This window comes from Rhinolophus sinicus, linkage group LG05, assembly GCF_036562045.2.
Source record: "Rhinolophus sinicus isolate RSC01 linkage group LG05, ASM3656204v1, whole genome shotgun sequence".
Lineage (NCBI taxonomy): Eukaryota > Metazoa > Chordata > Mammalia > Chiroptera > Rhinolophidae > Rhinolophus > Rhinolophus sinicus.
The window spans coordinates 111,729,827-111,750,267 of NC_133755.1; the positions used below are offsets into that span (position 1 = coordinate 111,729,827).

General features: G+C 38.5%; 2 protein-coding genes and 1 non-coding gene across 6 annotated transcripts in view; 2 read left to right on the forward strand and 1 right to left on the reverse strand.

Annotated features, from left to right (window-relative positions):
* SLC17A5 (solute carrier family 17 member 5) overlaps nt 1-3,464 on the reverse strand; it is a 51,853-nt gene extending 48,389 nt beyond the window's left edge. For 2 of the 4 annotated variants that reach the window (XM_074333206.1, XM_074333203.1), the window contains exon 1: nt 3,215-3,435. In XM_074333206.1, the coding sequence (XP_074189307.1) occupies nt 3,215-3,326 (112 nt within the window). In that variant the 5' untranslated portion in view covers nt 3,327-3,435. Of the gene's footprint in view, nt 1-3,214 lie in introns of all 4 variants that reach the window. The other 2 variants (XM_019749319.2, XM_074333205.1) reach the window with 2 other exon arrangements.
* CD109 (CD109 molecule) overlaps nt 1-20,441 on the forward strand; it is a 207,649-nt gene that overhangs the window by 57,442 nt on the left and 129,766 nt on the right. The window contains exon 2 of the mRNA XM_019749315.2: nt 10,630-10,669. The gene's annotated coding sequence lies outside the window, so the exon portion shown is untranslated. The remainder of the gene's footprint in view (nt 1-10,629; nt 10,670-20,441) is intronic.
* On the forward strand, nt 5,347-5,420 carry TRNAI-GAU (transfer RNA isoleucine (anticodon GAU)). Its single transcript has one exon. It is a non-coding gene; the product is annotated as a tRNA-Ile (tRNA).

Sequence of the window (20,441 nt, forward strand, 5' to 3'; positions counted from 1 at the left end):
CCCTGGGTCTGAATGTACTCACGTGGATGGGAAGTTTTTTTTTAAACACCGACACTTTCTTGAACGTGCAAAGTGAATACAAGACCATAATTTAATTAAAAAATATAACTAAGGGTTATCTTGTGTCTCCTAATAGATTGTACATGGCAGATATTATTACTAAAGTTAGGACAGGGCGCACCCATGAGAGAGTAAAAGGAGGCCCCTGGCACCTCCTATAAAGCTGTGCCCATCTTTACCATCTCTTCTCTCCTAGGGCTCCTCGCTTGTCCTCTTGCTCACAGCACTCCACACACACAGCTGAATTTAAAATCCTGTTGACTAATGTACCGCCCTATGATCATAGGTCCCTCTCTCTAAAACCTTTATCATATTTTAAATAGCAAAAAAAAAAAAGGTGTTGCTGCTATTTTTACTTCACTTTTGCTCTCTAGTAGGTATGTCAAGAGTAACAATAAGAAAGGAAGGGCTATAATGAAGACAGTCACCTCAACTCAGGAGGGACAGGGCTAAGATCTATACACTGAACCCCTGAATCAAGCTGGGATTGTTTTTAAAGGCAATGCTATGAGTAAATATTTTCTTTTTCCATCGACTTCATTGAAGTATAATTTACATACAATAAAATGCATCCATTTCAAGTGCACAGTTTGGTGAATTTTGGTAAATTTATACATCTGTACACCCTAATCAAGATGCAGAATTTTTCCACCACCCCAAGAAATACCCTAGTGCCTCTCTGCAGTCAATGCCTTCCTATCTGTAGCTTCCAGGCAACCACTGCTCTGCTTTCTGTTACTACAGGTTAGTTTTGCTTTTCTAGAACTTCATACTGATGGAATCATACATTAATATTGTGGCTTCTTTTGCTCAGTGTTTTTGAGATTTATCCAAATTGTGTTATGTGACAAAAGAAAAAATCTGAGAAAAATTCTAAATTAAATTACAGCAGGCCAGAGGAGACAAGGGAGGTTAATCAGTTAGTAGAACTACGGGCAGAAACCAACAGAAGACTGCTCACAGTCCTGAACGTATGTTGAAACTGTGAACCAACATCCAGGTGGCTGTTTCATCTCTTATCTAGAAAGGGATAGCAAACCACCAGATGGCACCTCATCCTGCTTATGCTTGAACTTTTCCGACTGTTGCTCACAACCAATCCAAAAGCAGCAAATACTTCTTCCTTATGGATGATGCGCCTATCCCAAAATTAGCTCTGCTTCACTTCTCCATCCTTCCCCATCTATAGCCAATGTAAATTCTTTCAAAACAACTTATATCTTTTTTCTCCAAACTCATTGTGTAAGAGAGCCCTGTTAATGCCAGGACAGAAATACGTCTGTCCTCTCTGTCTAGCCCTGCTACTGATGGTTTAGACTGTATGTCCCAGGATCTGGTCCTTCTCCTGGCTAGCATACGGCTCAATAAAGTCTTTCAGAAAAACTTTTGGCCTTAAAGGTTATTGTTTAACATGTGTATCAGTAGTTTCTTTTTATTACTAAGTAATATCCCATCATATGGAAGTACCACAATTTGTTTATCCATTCACCTGTTGATGGGTAGCTAGGTTGTTTCCAGGTTTTTACTATTATAAATAAAGGTGCTGTATTATGTTAATGTATGTTTGACTTTAAAATAACCAGTTTCCAAAGTAGTTGTACCATTTTACACTCTTACCAGCAAAATAGGAGAGTTCTAGTTATTCCATATCTTTGTCAACACTTGGTATCTTCAGCCTTTTAAATTTCAGCCATTATAGTGGGTGTATAATGACTCATTGTGGTTTTAATCTGCATTTTCTTGACAACTGTATGTTTAACATCTGATCTACATTTATACACGTATACTCGTATACTCGGATAACTTCCCCAAATTGCAACAGAATATAGTAGTCTCTATAGTATAACATTTATTTCTGTATTTCCATACTGGATTATTTTACAGAAGAAGACTATAGAAATCTAACACTATATGCACAGAAAAAGATCAGTTTATGGAACTAAGTCTAACTTCCAGGTAAAACTGTACTGGGGTACTGTATTTACATGAGCTTCCACTAAAATAATCTCCCAGCTGCCAGATGGAGCTATTAGGTTGGTGTAAAAGTAACTGCCGTTTAAAAGGTTAAAAATAATTGCAAAAACATCAATTACTTTTGCACCAACCTAATAGACTGTTGCCACCTCTACTGCTGCCATCTAGTAATGTTAAATAAAAAAGATACTACAGGACTATACTGTTCTCGGTCAGGAAAAGTCAAATTTCTAATTCAACTCTGTTTCTCACGCATACATCTTTGAAACTATAGGATGCATGCAAACTGATTTGTTTAGTTTTAATTATTTTTAAAGAAGTAATATCACAAAAGTATCAAAGAGCAAAATATTTTAATTTCCTCAAATTCAGGGAAGATGCATTGTGAAGTACCTCCTTTTCTATTTGTTGCAAAACCTTGGCTAAGTTACCTTAGAGTTTAACACATACCATATCTTGAGGATAACCAAACTATTTCCTAACTTAAATCGCAGGACATAGAAAACAGCGCACAGCACTTTTAATCTCTTACTGCACAATTTCAAGCTATTCGCTGGGTGATGCAATAATGTCCTCCGCATACTCATAATTGTTAACCTCAGTGCTTTTCTGTGTCCCATCCTCGGCCAAGTTGCTACCAGATCACATGCTGGCGGGGAGGAAGCTGCGGAAACCTGGCAGTGACACGCAGGGAGAGCCAGCGGCTCTGTCCAGCCCTTTGCCCGTCGATTTGCAGGTTTCTCCCCCAGTTCACTCTCACAGCCGGTGCTCCACCCGGCCCTTTGCCCACTGACTTGCATCTTCTGCCCCCGTCCGTTCTTGCATAGGGTCCCACGCTCCATATTACCGAAAATCGCCAGGAGCCCAGTGCTGGCGGCGCCCAGCAGCTCCAGTCCAGGCCCCACGGGGCTGCACTTACCGAGGTCCCACCCGAGCTTCCCACCGCCCGCCTCGGGGCCCCGGAGCGGCTTCTGGGCACCGGGGGCAGGTGGGGGGTATCTGGGGCCCTGAATACTTTCCCCTTTCTCGAGTCCCCTCGCGCCCTGACTTCCCCATCCCGCAGCCCCAGGACCCTCGGCCTAAGCAGCTCTGGCCCATCGGCTCAGGGCGCGTGTGCTCTGGCCACAGTCTCTGCGGGACCGCCGCCCGCCCGAAGCCCCTGGACCGCTCCGCTGCTCACCGGCTTCCGCCTGCGGGGCGCCCTGCAAGAGGGGTGTGTTGTCCGAGACCTCCTCGCCATCGATCGGGGACAGGCCCCGAACCGGGGACCTGCCCCGAACCGGGGACCTCATGACGTCGGTGTGAGACCTACCGGCCCAAACGAACGTAAGGGCCGGACCGCCAAAGCCCCCAGGGAGCGATGGCCCCGCAAAGCTGCGGCGCTTGTACCGCCCCCGGCCAGGCACCGCCCCTCGGCCACGTCTTGTCACCGCGGCCCCGCCCAGAGGCGGCCGCGCTGACTCCGCCCCTGCCGCCATCTTAGCTTTGGGCAACTCTGGGGTGGAGAGCAGGATTCTGGGAGTTGTGGCCTGGTGGGGCGTGGTCCACGTTTAGTTTCCCCGCCAAGCGTGTTCTAGGCTTGCCTGTAAGTGTGTTCTGGTGAACAAGTGTAGGGATGGCGTCCCAGAGAGCAGTTCTTAGGCTCTGGACCTCCTGAGGAAAGGTGCTGGCTCGTGTCATAGGTGGCCATCAGCTGTGATTAGGTGGCCATCAGCTGTAACCAGTCAGCCATTAGCCGCTAATATAACTGCCTGGCTATGCTAGCAGGTGTGGATTGGGTCTAGCAAGTGAGGTTAGCAAGCGGGTTGTGGATTGTGTTGCTCCTACTTTTGTGTCCTGACCAGCTGCCATTGAGAATATAGTGGTGTGACTCCCCTATCTATGGCTCCATTGTTCCTTTTTGGCCTCACCATATCCTGTGTTCTTATGCGGGGAGCAGGGCTGGGTCCCTGTATTACAACAATGCACCGACCTCTTAAGTGCACTTGTAAAGCATAAGAGTGCCTCTGGGATCACTGATGAGGGGGAACTTGGAGGCCACGCATGGGAAATTGAATCATGCATGATTAATTGAAGGGTTTGGATCAGACTTGGGAAGTGGATGGTGTGTATTTGATGTTCAGTTATCAGTAGTAAATTGCCATGAATATTAGCAACTCTGATATTATTAACCTGTGACAGCATATTGTCCCTAAAATAGCTTTTGAGAAAGAAAAACAGTAAGTAGAAATATTGTTGAGTCCTAACAAATTGCCAATTTTCTAGGTCGAAATAACCCAATACTGGCAGTTTCATATGATACAACCTATAGTTCCTTTCATCTATGTATGTTGATGTCTCCACAGGTTTAATGTTCGAAACAGCTTATCCTGGTCTTTGCTGACTGAGAAAGAGGAACTAGGGAAATGGACCAGCCTGCCTTGGGGGGCAGGTGGAGGTGGAAATGGGATAAATCTTGGGCCTCTGTTCTGACCACAAGTTTCAGTTTATCAGTTACTGTGGGTAATAAAGATCTGGAGATTAAAGGAAAAATATGTGGTAGATGTCCTTGGGGACTTCATTGTAGTCAGAGAAGAGTCACAAGACAATAATTCAATAAACCAAGTCTGAGGATTGGTGAAGTCCATGTGGGAACAAATGGGAGGGTCAACCTTGCCCTGTAAGGAGGGTGGGGATTTCTGAAGTTATCCCTAACCTTGTGATCAGTAAATGCTAGGAAAGTTATCGAGTTAAAACAACAAATCAAGCCTTGTTTCTGAGTTTTACTGAAATACCCCATGTAGATTTTAAATTCTCTAAGGGGGTGGATTCCATCTTTTTTTAGGAGCTTGTAAAGCAATGCCACTCAACTTGAATATGCATGAAATTACCTGGCAGATCCTTTTAAAATGCAGGTTCAGATTTATCAGGTCTGATGTGACAATTTTATGTCAATTTGGAGGGTGTTTTTGGATGAGGTTACCATTTAAGTTGGTGAATTCTGGGTAAAGCAGTTTGCTCACCATGATGTGGGTAGATCTTATTCAATCAAAGTCTTGAATAGAACTGAAAGGCCAACTCCCTGAGCAAGGGGGTATTCTCTAGAAGAATGCTTTCAGACTTCATCTTCACCACGGGCTTTCCGGAGTTTCCAGGCTGCTTGCCCACATTGCAGATTTGGACTTGCCAGCCTTCATAATTACATGAGCTACTTCCTTATAATAATTTTTACACACCCACGTCCTGTCAGTTCTGGTTCTCTGGAAACTCTGACTGATACATCTGGGATGGACCTGTGATTCTGAATTGCTAAGAAACTCACAGGGTAGGGGCAGCTGGTTAGCTCAGTTGGTTAGAGCATGGTGCTGATAACACCAAGGTTGCGGGTTCAATCCCCGCATGGGCCACTGTGAGCTGTGCCCTCCTTAAAAAGAAAAAAAAAAATCTCTCATTCTAGTAAGGTATTGCGCTCATGCGTCATCAGCCAGGTGACAGCTCAGAGCTGCTGTCACCAAGAAACTCACAGATGACCACACTTTGAATAGGTAGTTATAGAGGATTTGGACCAGGGAATAAAGATTCCAACAGATTCGAAAGATTTCAAACCAGAGGAGGTCCTTTTCTTAAAAAAATACACTTTTTATTTTAGAAGTTTTAGGTTTACAGAAAACTTACAGAGATAGTGTAGAGAGTTCTCCATACCCTTTGCCTAGTCTGAGCAGAGGTTAAGATCTTACATTAGTATGATACATGGGTCACACCTAATTAGCCTATTGATAGATTGTTATTAACTGGAGTTCATACTTTATTCAGTTTTTTTAGTTTTCACTTAATTTTTTTTTTTCTGTCCTAGGATCCTATCTAGGACACCACATTACATTTAGTCGTTGTGTCTGCTTAGGCTACTCTCGACTGGGACAGTTTCTCAGACATCCCTTATTTTTGCTGACCTTGACCATTTTGTAGAGTACTGGTAACTTTTATAGAAAGTCTCAGTTTGGGTTTGCTTGATGTTTTTCTTATAACAAGGCTGGGGTTCTGGTTCTTTGGGAAGAAAACCACAGAGGTAAAGTGTCATTCTCATGTAACTGCAAGGCAATGTGCAGTCCATATACTTTGATCACAAGTGATTATCACTGGTCACATTAAACTTGTTCACATGTCTGCGATAGTGTTTGTCAGGTTTCTCCCCCCCGTAAAGTTGCTCTTTTTCCCCTTCCCTATCCATACTTTTCTCTTTGGAAGGAAGTCAGTACGTGCAGCCTCTACTTGAGGCATAGGGAGTTATGCTCCACCTCTTTGAGGGGCAGAATTCTTTTGTATGAAAGTTTTGTCTGTTTTCCCCCATTTATTTATTTATTATTTATTTATTCATTCATTTATTACTATTGGTTTGGGCTCATGGTTACTTATTTTATACTTTGGGTTATAATTCAACACTATGTTACTTGTTTTCTTGTCCAAATTGTTCTAGCTCTGGTAATTAGGAGCTCTTTCAGTTAGCGCCTGTGACCCTTTTGCATGCCCCTGTTGTGTTTTTTGACCACTACCTTACTTTATGGTATAATAAGATGTTCCATATTCATCCTATATAGTCTCTGCTCCTGCCATTTCTTCAAAGTGAATAATATTAGAAACCAAGATGAGCGCTGATGTACTTCTTGCTACTGCATTGTCATTGATTCTAGGCCCAAAAGTACCTCTCAAAAGAGGTACTTTTGTTTTTTGTTTCATTTTATAGTCTTCTCAAGAGGATTTAAAAAAAAGTATAGGATGACACCTTTTTCTTCCTTATATCTGGCATTTACTTCCTGACTGCTCATAGCCATAGAAGATTGTTGTTGATGTTATTTATTTTTTGGTTGACAATTCCTTCCTCTACCAACATTCTAAACTAGTATTGTGCAATAGGAATACAATGCAAGACACATATGTAATTTAACATTGTCTAGTATCACATAAAAAATTTAAAAAACAAAAATAACTCCAAGGATGTGAAATGAATTTTATAATACACATTATTTAACCCAACATATCAAACATTTTATTAATTCAATAACTAATCAATATAAAACTCTTAATGAGATATGTTACATTCTTTTTTTAGTACTAAATCTTTGAAACCTAGTGTGTGTTTTACACTTACAACATATCTTCATTAGAACCAGCCACACTTCGAGTGCTCTTGGGCTCCCAGATTGGACAGGGTTTATTTCTCCCCTCAAATCCTCCTGTCTTTGGATGGGAAAAGAATGTCTTCTGAGCTAGTGCCTAGTTCAAAAGATTCTAGCTGTTTTCCTCCTCTGTAACATGAAGATAATAATAGAAATAGATATAGATAAAAAGAAATAGATAATAGAATCTCATACAGTTGTTGTAAGGATTAAATAAGATAATGCATGTAAATCACACTACATGATGGGCAGTAAGTCTCTATAAACATTAACTATTATAATTTTTATTGTTAAGTTTGTTTTCCAAAATGAGCTTACCCATCTTAGGAACTCCCTTTTGATGTCCACTATACCTATATCACATTCTATCTGAACTTGTGTAGTTAGTAGTTGGCTGTGTAACTGTTGTAGTTCCCCTTTTTGTGACTGTAGGTTTTCTAGGAGCTGGTACCAAGTCTTATTTACCTTTGCAAGCTGAGCCATTCCTAACATTGGCTCTTTCACTGTGCTTGACATGTTTCACAGTGCCTTATCATGTTGGACTTGAGGAGACTACTAAGGTGAGAATTTCAAATAGACAGGAATATATATAGTGAGTAAAAAATTGAATGGAGGGATGAATATTTGAACCACTAAATTTAGAAATAGTAAAACTGGTAAAGGAATTTTTGGATGAACAGTGTGACACTATAAAATAATCCTGTCTTTATTCCACCTTTTCCTCTAAAATAATTATAATCACAATTAAAATGATTATTGAGATATAATGGTTATTGAGGTATTTTATTCAATGTTTAAATTTGTTTTTTGCCAACTTGACAGTTAATCATCTGAGAGTTGATTAAGTTAATTTCTAAATTCTTTCTCATTTTGTGATTTTGAATCTTTAGGATTTATTAACTGTTTTCTTTAAGAAACATTTCACCATTTGGAGACCTTTTCCTCATAGAGTTCTGTCAATTAAATTCAACTACTCATTTTTGTCTCATAATATCTTTGTATCTTATAGAGAGTATTAGTCAAAATATTTGCTCAGAAAATAGATTTATGCAAAGGAGAAACACTAAAACACTAAGTACCACACAAATCAGCCCAACTAAAACAATGACCTCATGTAATAAGGAGTTTTAAAGTATTTTAAAAAGATATGATTAATAGGAAAATTTTCTTCAAGTCTGAGTTTTCTCTCTACTCCTGTATTCTCCTTGCAATACTTTTTCTTTTCAAGCATCACAATTCCTGATTTCAAACTTTATTACAAAGCTATAATAATCAAAACAGTGTGGTACTGGCATAAGAATAGACACATAGACCAGTGGAACCCATTGAGAATTGAGACTCCAGAAGTAAATCCATGCATATATGGTCAGCTGATATTTGACAAGGGCACCAAGAATATTCAATGGGGCAAGGATAGTCTCTTCAATAAGTGGTATTGGGGAACTAGAAGAGGAAACTGGATCCCTATCTCACACCAGTCACAAAAATTAACTTAAAGTGGATTAAAGACTTAAATGTAAGACAGACTGTAAACTTACTAAAAGAAAACAGGGAAAAAGCTCCTTGACATTGATCATGGCAATGATTTTTTTGGATATGATACCCAAAGTACAAGCAACAAAAAATAAGTGGGCTACATCAAACTAAAGAGCTTATACACAGCAAAAGAAACAATCAACCTACAGAATGGGAGAAAATATTTGCAAACCATCTATCTGATGAAGTGTTTGTATTCTAAATATATAAGGAACCCATACAACTCAATAGCAAAAAAACCAAACAATCTGATTTAAAAATGGGCAAAAGACTTGAGTAGACATTTTTTCAAAGAACATACGAAAGGCCAAAAAGGTACATGAAAAGATGCTCAGTATCACTAATCACCAGAGAACTGTGAATCAAAGCCTCAATGAGATATCGTCTCACACTTGTCAGAATAGCAATTATCAAAAAACAAGGGAATAACAAGTGTTGGTGAGGATGTGGAGAAAAGGAAACCCTTGTGCACTGTTGATGGGAATGCAAATTGGTACAGCTATTTTGGAAAACAGTATGGAGATTTCTTAAAAAATTAGAAATAGGACTGCCGCATGACCCAGCAATCACACTTCTGAGTGTATATCTGAAGGAAATGAAAACACTATCTTGAAGAGATTTCTGGACACCCATGTTAATTGCAGCATTATTCACAATAGCCAAGATATGGAAACAACCTACATGTCCACCAAAAAATAAATGGATAAAGAAAATGTGATATGTGGTATAAGATGAATGAGTTCTGGGGATCTAATGTACAGCATGGTGATTATAATTAACAATACTTTATTATATACTTGAAAGTTGTTAAGACAGTAAACCTTAAATATTATCACTACACACTCACACAAAGAGGTAATTGTGTGAGGGGATGGAGATGTTTAACTTTAGTGTGGTAATTATTTTTAATATATGTGTGTATCAGATCATCATGTGCACCTTAAACTCACATGACATGTTATTAATACCTCAATAAAGCTGGAAAAAAGGTTTCTCCTTTCTCCTGTTAAAATATCATCCACATGTACCTCATTGTTATCTCTCTATAATACTGCACTCAGCAAACACTCAAAATGAAAAAGGATGAGAAAAGATAAATACAAATAGATGTGCTGATTTTTCCCTGAATCATTTTGCATATGTATGCTCTTGGGTGAGTGCACCCCACTTTGGAGACAAGTGTGTCTAGAGGATGAAATCCAAATTCTTTGGTATAAAACACAAAACCCTTACAAACTGGCCCCAGTTTCCTATCTCTTCTTTCACCACTTCCTGCCACCTGCTGTGTGATTTACACATTGGACTACTCACTGAACCTTATATGTATCATTTCTTTGTGTTGTTCTCTCTACCTGTTCACTTCTTTTGTGTATGGTGAGTTCTTATATGTCCTCAGACTAAAATATCACCTTTTCTTTAAAGATTTCTTGACAATCTTTCCCTTTTCTGTGCTCTCATGTATATTGTATATACCTTTATTATAGCACATTGTGTTAACAGTTATCTGAGACAGTTTAATAGTGTGTGAGTCATTCCTTGAGAGCAGGAACATTGACTTACGTATCTTCCATTCCCAGCTCTAAGCAGAGAACAGCTTAAGAAATATTTATGGAGCCTCAGATTATGTGCAGGGCCCTGTCCTGGTTGCTCTGGGAATACACAAATTATATAAACATGGTTTCTGCCTTCAAGGAGTTTATAAGTAAAATGTACCTCTAAGGAAATGTTTCTTAGTTACTGTCCAATGGAATTATAAATATTACTCTAACAATTATGAAAGAGGACATATTTTTTATTTATATTTTCTAGAGAGCAAGTCATGTATGATTAATGTATTCCTCAGGGGGAGAGCAATAATATTTTTAGGAAGGAATTTCAAAAATGGATATCCTGTTTTTTGTTTCAGGAAGCTGTACTGTCATATGTCCTCAGACAGTGATCAAAATGTAAGTAAAATAAGATAGGTAAATGTTCACAGTTTTATGTCATGTCTATATGATAGCATGCACTCAATTATTTTCATGGCAGAGTTTAAATTTCTTCAGTGCTTTACAACTTATAAGTTGGGTAATTCTTGTAACATACAGACACATGGGTATTAGTATAAATATTTTAAAGAGGGAAACTAATAGATGGCCATTGAATGAAGTGATTTGTCCAAGGTCAGTGAGAGTCACTATTACAATTCAGATTTATTTCCTTTTCTAGTATTCAAATCTTACGATGGTGCATCTTCATAATTTCCTTTATTTTTTATACCTTCTATGTTACCTTTGTACCTTAAAACTTTTGAGTATAATTTTGTTTAGTCTTGAAAGTCATTTCAATGCTAAGAATATATGTGAAGTCAATGGCTGTGTACAACTTATATGTAATTTTCTTTGTCAATTTTATTTCATTTGCTCACTACAGGGGAGCTGAAAAAACAGCTACATTAAATAAAAGATATAAGTAATGTTGTCTCTGTGAAAAGCCTAGAAGAGACTGATATGTAAAATTTAAAAACACTGAAAAATTTGAGAAGATATGTCATAGTTTTATCTCTTCAACTTCAGGGAGTTAAAAATAAATCAATTTTCGCAAATGTTGTGAACATCAGTGGAGCAGATAGTAAATCAGATAGGAAAATTACACAAGAAGCACAAGATACAGAATGACCTTCAAATCATCTAAAAGTGCATGCAAAGCAACTCAAAATCGAATGACTCAGGCAGATTAGAAGATTAAGGTTCAAATCTGTTCTGCTATGTGAAGCTACAGTGCTGTTGAGCCAGCCCTTCCTGATAATCCTTTTGGTCAGATTTTTTTCCACTTATACATTCATATTTTCTGACTAATAAAGCACATACTGGGGGCCGGCCCGGTGGCTCAGGCGGTTAGAGCTCCATGCTCCTAACTTCGAAGGCTGCTGGTTCGATTCCCACATGGGCCAGTGGGCTCTCAACCACAAGGTTGCCAGATCAATTCCTCGAGTCCCGCAAGGTATGGTGGGCTGCGCCCGCTGCAACTAACAATGGCAACTGGATCTGGAGTTGAGCTGCACCCTCCACAACTAAGACTGAAAGGACAACAACTTGACTTGGAAAAAAAAAAAAGTCTTGGAAGTACACACTGTTCCCCAATAAAGTCCTGTTAAAAAACAAAAACAAACAAAAAAAACAACCCACATACTGGCTTAGAAACGAACTGTAGTTATAACAGAGAAGACAATGCAGTCAATGGAATCTTGATATTAAAAAGTGTTACAGCATCATGATAACCTGCCCATTAATACATCAACACCTTATTTTGCCAACGGATGTGTTATTAAAGTTTTATATAAATCCAACTATATTTAAGATGGCACATGAGAGTTTGCTGGTTTGTAGAGAAGCTATGATTAATCCTGTTGTAGAGGAATAGCTGAATTTTCATTTTTAGCTATTCTTTTAATAGGGCATATTTATATTGGTTTTCCCTACCAGTAATTTAGAAAGAAAAATGCAGTTATGTTTAAGTTATATTTCTAATTGAGTTCTTCAGGAATAAAAATCGCAGACATATAAATCATTAGTTATAATGCTAATAGATCAGAACATTAAAATTTGTTTCCTTCTATTTTCAAAAATTCCATCAGAACCGGTTACATCAGTGAGTGAGGTGAATCTAGTCTCCATCAAGAGACCCCTTTTTGTTTGTCTACAGACAAACAAGCATCAAAGAACAAAAATCCAACAACAAACTCAATATACAGAATGAGATTGATCACCACCCCCACCCCCAATCTCAAATATAAACCAACAGCAAGATATATAATGATGAAATGTAGTGCCATCCTTGCATATAAAGGAAAGCACTTAAACTAGGTCTCAGTTTTAACTTATAAGATGAGGCTATAAAATAATGAGATTATGTGAAAGAGAGATTTAAGAATTGTCTCTTAAGTGAGTTTTAGGAAGAAAGTTCCAAAAGTGTTTTGAGGGACAGAGAAATTGGAGAAAAGGTAGTTAATCTGTTAAAACTTGTATTGTCTTTTGTGTTAGTTTCTGTTTATTTGAAAAAAGAAATCCCAATAGTTTATTGCTTTATGGTCACATTATTGTCTCTCATGTAGCCAAGCTGTTATAGTGATGGCAGCAGAGGCAAACCCCATACAGCACATTTCAAGGAGAATAACATCAGTGAATTGACAAGGAAAAACTGTCTTTTATGGGAACTGCAAGGTGGGGAGGACTGTGACCCGAAAAAAAGATGGTCAGAGTTAAGCCAGAATCTAAAGTTTTTAACTTCTTAAAACAACACAGTGCCAACAGTGCTTGCAAGCTATAACTCCTTTGGTAAAAACACACCCACCACCACTTGGTCCGATGTAATAGGATACATTGGACACAGTACCTGCTATGTATCAGACACCATGGTAAGCACTTACACATTATTGAATTCTCAAAGCATCTATATGTCTAGGTATATTAGTTTCATTATATAGCTGAGGAAACCTGAATTCACAGAGAGGAACTTGCTTAAGCACAAGGATTAGAAAGTGTGTCTGTCTTACGAGTACTCCAAATCCCATGTTCTTTCCCTGCTGCCTTCTAATAGATCACCTATGTAATTCCTTATTCACAGGCTGCTAAAATTTGCTTTGGTTCAGGTATTGGTCCACCATTTAAGACCACCGTCAATGGGAAGGGACTGAGGATGAGAGCTAATTGGTATGCTGCAGAGTGCATAAGGTTAGAACTAAAGAGGCCAGATCCTATCAGGTCCAAGGGTCTGGCAGAGGGTTGGAAATGGGGACCCCTAGAGGTTAGAAGGCAGGTCAACACAGGATGCCAGAAAACAAGGATAAATAATTTTTTATGGTACTTTGTTCTAAAAATTACCAAATGGCCTAGGAAGGATATTTTGGAAAACAAAACTCAGTCCTGGTCCATACTTCAAGGACTTTCCAAAAGTGGTGCGGGTTTGGACTGGGGTAGGGTCTGCTGCCCTCTTTACTTCTGATAGCTTTTATTGTGTCTCATTGTTGATGTTTTCTGATTACTTAGGAATGGGAATGAGTAAATAAAATGCTATTACGTAGGTCTAAGGGAATTAAAGCTATCATACCATTGTAAACCTTGGAAGAGACTTTCAATGATAGCTTCAGTTCTGTCTCAGAGTCATCATTTTTCATCTGTGGCTTTTTGTTTTTTTCTGATTTCTTAGGCAAGAGAATTAGTAAGTTGAGTGCTATTACCCTACTTTTGGATGAGATTGCCAGTACAACATTAAAAAAAATTCTAGCTACTACCCAGTTAAAATCCAGTCACTCCTCCAGTCACACTGGAGTCACACTGTCCAGGAATTGCTGTTTTAACTGAAACCTAGGCTGTTGTAATCAAGTTATTTATGCTCTTTAGTCATGGAGGAAACAGATCAGCACAATTCTTAAAAAAACATTTCAAAGCACATGCCTTAGAAAAAACTTTTAATTATGAAAAATTTTAAACATGCACAAACGTAGAGGAAATAGAATAATAAAGCACTATTAACTATTTACTTGATTATGATGATTATCAATGTTTCGCCAAATTTGTTTCATCTGTCTTTCTACCAACTTGTGTCTCCATAGCTCTCCCTTTCCCCACAACCATCACTGGGCTATTGTACAGCAAATTCCAGCCATCATTTTATACATTTCAGGAAAGGGCTTAAAAGATAATGATGCCAGAGAAGGTCCAAGATGGCGGCAGAGGTAAATGCTATGCTTAGCAGTGGATGGCCTGCAGTGGCCTGGAAAACTTTCAGTAGTGGGCGGTAGCCTTACAGTGTGCTGCAGCCCCTCTTGGGCAGCTCTTGGGGGATCTGTGGGCCCCATGTGAGTGGTGGCTGGCTGTGGTGTTCTCAGGGTGTTTTGTGGAGTGGCCACAGGCTCAGCACTGAATATGCATTAACTTTATGAAAACCACTGGCCATACCCCATGAATCCCTGGGACGCCTTTCCACCCAGCTAGCATACACAAGGGCATTCTTGGCTGCTGAGTGACCAATCTCCACCCCACAAGCTGCTGGAGGCTTGTATAGGCAGGTGGCCTGTGGCAGCCTGGGAAGCTTTCGGTGGTGGGTGGTCAGCCCCAGCTTGTGCTGCAGCCTTTCCGGGGTGGCTCTAGGATTCTGTGGGCATGTGGTGAATGATAGCTGACCATGGTATTCTAAGGGCAATTTGGGGAGTGGCCACAGGCTCAGCACTGGCAGAAGAACTGGATCTATAATAACTTTGTGAAAACCACCAGCCATACCCCATGAATCCCTGGTACCCAGTCCTGCCCAACTTGGGTGGTATTGCTGGGGGCAGTCTCAACACCAGGTCAACCAGCTGGTTCTGTGTACCTAAGGAGGCTCTTTCAGCCATTGAGCCTTATGGGAAGCTGGCAGGTGTCAACAGGCCTAGGGGTTTTGGGGTCTTTTTCTAAGCAGCTCCAGGCCCAAAACTGGTGGCAGCCATCCTCAGTTCACAGTGAGGCCACCCCCATATGACTTCAGCTCCAACACCGGCAGCAACCAATTGCATATAACTTTGTAGTTCCTACCAGGTAGCCCCAGGCAAGTCACAGGCAAGGCTGAAATTGGCCTGCAAGGGAGCACCTCCCAAGAGGCACCAGAAACAACATACCCAGAGGCCAGCCCAGGACCATACCAGAACAGTACCCCATTAGCTCTATAAGCAGCACACCCAAAGGGTGGTAACAGCAGACACAACAGGCACAAGAGCTACACAGGCAAATCCTCCTCTGAGGGGTCAACCCCCACACAGCAGCTCATATGCTGTGGATATAGCCAATTTTTACAGCCAGTCTTTCTGAGAGTCATTCCCACCTACTGATGCAACTTAAGCAATTAAGACTCATCTACAACAGGAGAATACTCACAACACACACAAGGGATGCTCCTGGAACACATGCATAGGTGATCAGAGAGACTGAACCACTGGACCACACAGGACACCTACTACATAAGGCCACCCAGTAAAGACTAGGAGACATAGGAGATCTACCTAATACATAGAAACAAACACAGAGAGGCACCCAGAATGAGGAAACAAAGAAACATCCCTAATAAAAGAACAAAAGAAAACTCCAGAAAAAGAACTAAATGAAATTGAAGCAAGCAAAGTACCAGAGACAGAGTTTAAAACACTGATTATAAGAATGCTAAAGGAACTTAGAACTTCAACAGAGAGATAATGGTAGTAAGCATAAAGAAGGACACAGAAACCACAAAAAAGAACCAGTCGGAAATAAAGACTACAATAACTGAAATGAAGAATGCACTAAAAGGAATCAACAGCAGATTAGATCGAGCAGAGGACTGAATCAGTGATTTAGAAGATAAACTAGCAAAAAACACCCAAAATGAGAACAACAAAAGGAAAAAAGAATTAAAAAAAAAAATGAAGATAGTTTCAGGGACCTATGGGACAACATCAAGTGTATAACACTTACATCATAGGAGTACCAGAAGGAAAAGAGGGAGAGCAAAGAATTGTGAACCTATTTAAAGAAATAGTGACTGAAAACTTCCTTGGTAAAGGAAATAGACACACAAACCCAGGAAGTACAGAGAGTCCCAAAGGCCCACACCAAGACACATTATAATTAAAATGGCAAAAGTTGATGAGAAAGAGAATCCTAGAAACAGCAAGAGAAAGACAACTAGTTACCTACAAGGGAGCTCCCATAAAACTGTCAGCTGATTTCTCAACAGAAATCTTGCAGATGAGAAGGGAGTAGAAGGAAATATTCAAAGTGATGAAAAGCAAGGGCCTACCACCAAGACTACTCTACCCAGAAAGGCTATCATTTAAAATTGAAGGAGCGATAAAGAGCTTCCCAGAAAAGAAAAAGCTAAAGGAATTCATCACCATCAAGCCAGTATTACAAGAAATATTAAAAGGACTGCTTGAAGAAGAAGAAGGGGGAAAAACAAACAAACAAAAGATCAATAATATTAATAATAAAATGGCAATAACTACACACCTATCAGTCAGTTTAAATATGAATGGATTAAATTCTCCAATCAAAAGATATAGGGTAGCTGAATGGATAAGATAACAAGACCCATACATATGCTGTCTACAAGAAACCAACCTCAGATCGAAAGACACAGTGAAAGACAGACTAAAAGTAAAGGGATGGAAAAAATTATTTCACACAAATAGAAATGAGAAAAAATCTGGAGTAGCAATATCTATATTAGACAAAATAGACTTTAAAACAGAGACTATAATAAGAGACAAGGACATTACATGATGATAAAAAGATCAATCCAACAAGAGGACATAACACTAGTAAATACCTATGCAGCCAACGTAGGATCACCTAAATATTTAAAACAAGTATTGACTGACATAAAGAGAGAGGTCGACAGTAACACAATCATAGTAGGGTATGTTAACACCCCATTAACACCAGCAGACAGATCTTCCAGATAGAAAATCAACAAAGAAACAGCAGCTTTTAATGACACTAGATCAGATAGATTTAATTCATATTTTTAAAGCATTTCACCCCAGAGCAGCAGAATACACGTTCTTCTCAAGTGCACATGGAACGTTTTCCAAGATAGACCACATGTTAGGCCACAAATAAATTTAATAAAATTGAACTCATATCAAGCATTGTCTCGGACCATAGTGGTATGAAACTAGAAATCAATTACAAAAAACAAAAACAGAAAAACACACAAACACATGGAGGATGAGTAATATGCTACTAAACAATGAATGGGTTAACAATAAGATCAAGAAAGAAATCGAAAGGTACCTTGAGATAAATGAAGATGAAAACACAGTGACCCAAAATCTATGGGACACAATGAAAGCAGTCCTAAGAGGGAAATTCATAGCAAGGCAGGCCCACCTCAAGAAAGAAGAAAAAATCTCAAGCAATCTAACTTTACAAATAAGGGAACTGGAAAAAAAATAGCAAACAGAGCCCAAAGTGAATAGAAGGAAGGAAATAATAAAGATCAGTGTGGAAATAAAGTAGAGGTCAGAGAAACAATACAAAAGATCAATGATATCAAGAGCTGGTTCTTTGAAAAGATAAAATTGATAGGCCTTCAATCAGACTCATCAATGAAAAAAAGAGAGAGGACCCAAATAAATAAAATAAGAAATGAAAGAGGAGAACTGACAACTGATACCACAGACATACAAAAGAGTTTAAGAAAATACTACAAGCAATTATATGCCAACAAATTGGGCAATCTGGAAGAAATGGATAAATTCCTAGAAGCATACAATCTTCCAATGCTGAATCAAGATGAAGCAGAAAAATCTAATCTGACCGATTACTACTAATGAAATCAAATCAGTAATCAACAAGCCCCCAACAAATAAAAATCTTGGATCAGATGGCTTCACAGGTGTATTTTACCAATATTCAAAGAAGAATTAACAACTATTCTTCTCAAACTATTCCAAAAAATTCGAGAGAAGGGGAGGTACCTAAGCTCATTTCATGAGGCCACCATTACCCTGATTCCAAAACCAGACAAAGATATTACAAAGAAAGAAAATTATAGGCCAATATCCCTGATGAACATAGATGCAAAAATCCTCAACAAAATATTAGCAAACCGAATTCATCAATACATTAAAAGGACTATACACCATGATCAGATGGGATATATTCTGGTATGCAAGTTTGGTTGAATATCTGCAAATCAATTAACATGATGCACCATATAAACAAAATGAAAAATAAAAATCATATGATCATATAAATTGATACAGAAAAATGTTTGACAAAATGGAGCATCCATTTATAATAAAAACCCTCAGCAAAGTGAAAATAGAAGGAACGTATCTCAACATAATAAAGGCCATGTATGACAAACCCACAGCTAACATCACACTCAATGGGGAAAAGCAAAAAGCCTTCTCCTTAAGATCAGAAACAAGAAAGGATGTCCGCTTCACTACTTTTATTCAACATAGTACTGGAAGTCCTAGCCACAGTTATCAGACCAAAATAAATTAAATAAATAAATAAATAAACAAATAAATAAAAATTAAAAGGCATCCAAGTTGGAAAGGAAGAAGTAAAACTTTCATTATTTGCAGATGACGTGATACTATATAGAGAGAACCCCAAAGATTCCACCAAAAAACTGTTAGAACTGATATATGAATTTAGGAAAGTAGCAGGATACAAAATTAACATTCAAAAATCAGTTGCATTTTTATACACCAATAACAAGCTATCAGAAAGCAAAATTAAGAAAACAATCCCATTTACAACTGCACACACACAAAAATACTTAGGAATAAATTTAACCAAAGAAGTAAACGACCTGTACTAAGAAAGTTATAAGACATTGATGAGAGAAATATAAGAAGATACATATAAATGGAAGCATATGCCATACTCATGGATAGGATGAATTAACATAGTTAAAATGTCCATGCTACCCAAAGCAATCTATAGATTCAATGCAACTCTTATCAAAATACCAATGGCATTTTTTCACAGAACTAGAGCAAATAATCCTAAAATTTATATGGAGCCATAAAAGACCCCAAACTAGCCATGGCAATCTTAAGAACAAAACTGGACAGGTAACATGTTATCTAATATCAAACTATGTTACAAGGCCATAGTAATCAAAACAGCACGGTATTGGCATAAAAACAGACCCATAGATCAATGGAACAGAATAGAGAGCGCAGAAATAAATCCATTCCTACATGGTCATTTAATATATGACAAAGGAAGCAAGATTATACATTGGGGTAGAGACAATCTATTCACTAAATGGTGCTGGGAAAACTGGACAGATACATGCAAAAGAGTGAAACTGGACCATCTTCTTACTTCATATATAAGAATAAACTCAAAATAGATTAAAGACTTAAATGTAAGACCCGAGACCATAAAATAGAAGAAAACAGAGGCAGTAAATTCTCACACATTACCCTTAGTAATATTTTTACTGGTATGTCTCCTTGGGCAAGGGAAACAAAAGAAAAATAAAAACAAATGGGACTACATCAAACTAAAAAGTTTTTGTACAGCAAAGGAAACCATCAACAAAATGAAAAGACATCCTACTGAATGGGAGAAGATATTTGACAATGATACATCTGATAAGGGGATACTATCCAAAATTTATAAAAAACTCATAGAACTGAACACCGAAAAAACCCAAACAATCCAATTAAAAAATGGGCAGAGGACCTGAATAGACATTTCTTCAAAGAGGACATACAAATGGCCAATAGATATATAAAAAGAAGCTCAACGTCATGAATCATCAGAGAAATGCAAATAAAAACCACCATGAGCTATCACCTCACACCTGTCAGAATGGCCATAATCAATAAATCAACAAACAAGTATTGGCAAGGATGTGGAGAAAAGGGGACCCTTGTGCACTTTTGGTGGGATTGCAAATTGGTGCAGCCACTATGGAAAACAGTATGGATGGTCCTCAAAAAAATTAAAACTACCTTATGACCCAGTAATTCCCCCCCTGGGTATTTATCCAAAGAAATTCAAAACACTAATTTGAAAACATATGTGCAACCCTATGTTTACTGCACTGCAATTCACAATAGCCAAAATATGGAAACAACTGAAATGCCCCATCAATAGATGATTGGATAAAGAAATTGTGGTACATATATACAAAGGAGTATTACTCTGCCATAAAAAAGAATGAAATCTTACCATTTGCAACAATATGGATGGACCT